This window comes from Trypanosoma theileri (assembly GCF_002087225.1).
Source record: "Trypanosoma theileri isolate Edinburgh chromosome Unknown TM35_Tth_100_V1, whole genome shotgun sequence".
Classification (NCBI taxonomy): domain Eukaryota; phylum Euglenozoa; class Kinetoplastea; order Trypanosomatida; family Trypanosomatidae; genus Trypanosoma; species Trypanosoma theileri.
The window spans coordinates 20,832-24,440 of NW_021639942.1; the positions used below are offsets into that span (position 1 = coordinate 20,832).

Consider the following 3,609-nt stretch of genomic DNA (forward strand, 5'->3'; position numbering starts at 1 on the left):
GTGTGTGTTCTTGGAGACTCTCTCTGTGTGTGCACCTGGGCTTGCACTACGATGAACTGTTTGTTTTTTTGCTGTGGAGGAAAAAATAATAATAACAGATGTATTTATATTTATAATTGCGTATATAGACACATATAGACTTATACCCATAGTTGGTGTGTATTTCTGTGTGTACTGTGTAAATTGGGCTAATGGTTAATATCTGTTTGTTTTGTTTATTGTTGTGTGCTTTGCTCTGCACCGTTGTTGTGATATGCTTTGTGAAGAGAAAAGAAAAAAATAGTAATTAATACAATTTGTATTCTTAATTGCTTGAACAGACCAGTGTACCCAGAGAGTTGTGCTAATTTTGAGCAGTTGGTGGTTCTCTTTTTTTTGTTTTTTTCATACATTTTTTGTTTGGGCGCAGTATGCTTTCGGGTTCAATGATGCGTTGAATTGTTTTGTGCAGAGAGTAAATAAAAAGGAATTCATATATATTCATAATGTTGCACATGGTTCTACTGAAAGTGAAAGGGGTATTTATTTCTGTGCTGTACTTTTGATGGTCGTTCTCTTAATTTCTTTTTTTTTCATTTTTTGAGGGGTTAATTGTGCTTATCTGTTTGTTAATGGGTATTGTGTGCTTGTTTCTTTCATTTGGACACTATCTGAGAGATGGTTGCAGTTACCTGTTATGTTTGGCTTGCTATTACCCTTTTCGTTTTGTTCTCTTTATGTACTTTTCTTTATTTATGTTTTTGGTGTCTCTTTCTGTTTTTGTTTTGTTTAGATCACCAAATTGTGATAGTAACACCAACGGGGAAAAGTAATGATGTCAATACGCCGCGTCCTTTGTGTTCTGACTATTGCACTGTATTGTGTGTGCAGTTATGTGGTAGCTGCTGAGCCTTCACCTACGGATCTTGGGCCTAAGGGTGAAGGTGGTCCTGACAATCTGCATTCTGCAGCTTCGTCTTGTCCCTCTGGTTCGTCTGCTGTGGAAGATGGTGGTTCTCATTGTGCAGACAGTGGTAAAGGTAACAGTCTTGGTCAATCTGCTGGTCTAAAGGGTCCAATACAACAAAATGCCACAGTGAACACAATAAAGGGAGACCATCCAGAAGCAGGAAGTGTTGGTAGCGACACGAAACATGAATCCGCCGAGAAAAGACAGGAAACGGAAGAAGTCCACAAAGAAGCGACTCTGAAAGGTGACAGAGAAGCAAGTGTTGATCCTGCAAATCCTGGCTCTTCTGTTGCTGAAGTGCGTGGACCTGTTGGTGTTGCAGCTCCTTCTACATCAGGTGGGTCTGGACCAGCTTCTGATGTTGATTCACAGAGAGGAAGAGAAGACTTGGGCTCTAAGGCACAGCAAGGGGATAGCTCTCTGGTAGCTGAACACGAGAAAGGTGGTCACAGTGATGCTAAAGAAGAAAAAGATAACCTGGAAACGCAGCCACAAGGAGAGAACGGTGAGAGTACAGGGAGAAATACAACATCTTCTACCAATGAAGAGAGCACTACAGGGACTGAAGAAAACAACGAGAATCAACAAGCAGAAGAAGGCAATGGTGTTCAGTCTACTTCACCAACTTCACCTGCACCTACAGAAGGTGATGCAACGAGGGACAATGTCAATACACCCAATAATGATGAGGAATCAACCACCACCACTACTACTACAACAACAACACTTCCTCCTGAACTCACAAACAACAAGAAGGGTGATGCAGACAGCAGCAGCAGTATCAGCAGTTCTGTGTGGGTGCGTGTACCACTACTGATTGTGGTTACACTGGCCTGTATTCTTGTATGCTGATTGTGATGGTGGTGTGGTGGTGTGAGTCAGGTCATCCTTTGTTTTCTTTTTCTTTCTTTTTTGCATGCAATCCCTACAATTTAACTATTCTTTCACCTGTTGGGATTCTTTTCTTTTTTGTTTCTTAATGTTATTGTGTTTTGTGTGTTTTTACTATCTTTATGTTTATCCTATAATAATAATTATTATTGCTACTCCATTGTGTGTGTGTGTGTGTGTGTGTTCTTGGAGACTCTCTCTCTGTGTGTGCACCTGGGCTTGCACTGTGATGATGATGATGAACTGCTTTTTGAAGTGAAAGAGAAAGAAATAATGATAACAGATGAATTTATATTTATAATTGCGTATATACACACATATATAGACTCATACCCATAGTTGGTGTATATTTCTGTGTTTACTGTATAAATTGGGCAAATGGTTAATAATCTTCTTTGTTTGCTTATGGTTTGCTGGGGACGTTGTGTGTTTTACCCTCCATCCTTTTGGTTGAATGCTTTTTGCACAGAGGGAAAAAGAGAAATTATACATATGTACAACTGCTTGTGAATTTCATTATAATTATGTTTCTGTGGTTTCTGCCCTTTATCATGCCACTGCTCATGATCTTAATTTCTTTTTCTTTTGTTTTGCTTGAAATTGTTTGTGATACCCTTTTATGGGCTTCTCTATTATTTTTGCTGGTTGTGATGGCTATTGTTTCTCTTTTTTCCTTGTTTTTTTCTCCTCTAATTAACGCTATTGTATTATAATTGCTTTTCTCTCTTTTCCGTTTTTCTTTCGTTAGCCGAGTGTCGTAAAACAACAAAAATTAACTTTTGGAGTGATGATATTGTGTCGTGTGTTGTGTTTTCTGATGTTGCTGCTGAGTGTTGCTTCAGTATGTGTCTCAGCGGACACGACTTCCCATAATGAGGACGATAATCATTCTGCTTGCACTGAAAATTCTGAGAATACTCCTAGTTGCTCCTCTACTGAACCTGGTGCTATTCCTGGTGCTGTTTGCCTTGAGGGTTCTGACGCTCCTGATGGTAAGTGTCGTCATGACTCTAATCCTGTTGTCCCCCCACAGATACCATCAGAACGAGCAGCACCTTCTCTTCCTGTTCTTGAATCTGCTCCAAGTGACACTTGCAAAAATGGTTCTGGTGTTCTTACTGATCCTCCCTGCACTAAACCTCCGAAACCTACCGCAGGTGGTGCTGGTGATGTTGTGAGTGAAGGAGTGCAGCAGTTGGATCATGATGCACGTACGCAGGTTACTGTTTCAAACTCTATTGTTGCTTTGCCTGGTGTAGACCAAGTGGGGCATCAGCAAGCTGTTATAAATCCAGAGAGTAATGCGGAACTGCTTCCAAATGTACATAATGCCGATCAATTGGAGAGTACTGCAGCATTATCACCTACGGTGAGGGTTGAAGTTCCCAATCATGTTCAGTCGCCACAAGTGATGGGATCGAAAGATGCTCAGACTTCTTCACAAACTACAGATGCAGCTCATACAGATTCACCAGACACCCAGAGAACCGACAGCGGTAAAACAGATGAACCTCAATCTTCTGATAACACACACAATTCTCAACAACAAAATGGTGAAACTGAGAATGCTAATGGTGATACGAACCCTGCAGAAGGTGAATCAACCAATACCCAAAAAGTTGAGGAAGCAACCACCACCACCACCACCACCACAACAACAACAACAACACTTCCTCCTGAACTCACAAACAACAAGAAGGGTGATGCAGACAGCAGCAGCAGTATCAGCAGTTCTGTGTGGGTGCGTGTGCCACTACTGATTGTGGTTA

The 3,609-nt window shown here is 40.9% G+C and overlaps 2 protein-coding genes across 2 annotated transcripts; both read left to right on the top strand.

The window, feature by feature from the left end:
• Positions 1-811: 811 nt before the first annotated feature.
• TM35_001001080 (uncharacterized protein) lies at positions 812-1,801 on the top strand (the record flags this gene model as incomplete). Its single annotated transcript, XM_029031600.1, has 1 exon — positions 812-1,801. One exon carries the CDS (start codon positions 812-814, stop codon positions 1,799-1,801), a length of 990 nt encoding a protein of 329 aa, XP_028877112.1.
• An 856-nt stretch (positions 1,802-2,657) lies between these two features.
• TM35_001001090 (uncharacterized protein) lies at positions 2,658-3,608 on the top strand (the record flags this gene model as incomplete). The annotated part of the gene is made up of 1 exon (XM_029031601.1): positions 2,658-3,608. A coding segment is annotated over one exon (951 nt), but the record flags the coding sequence as incomplete, so codon positions are not given.
• Position 3,609: the final 1 nt, after the last annotated feature.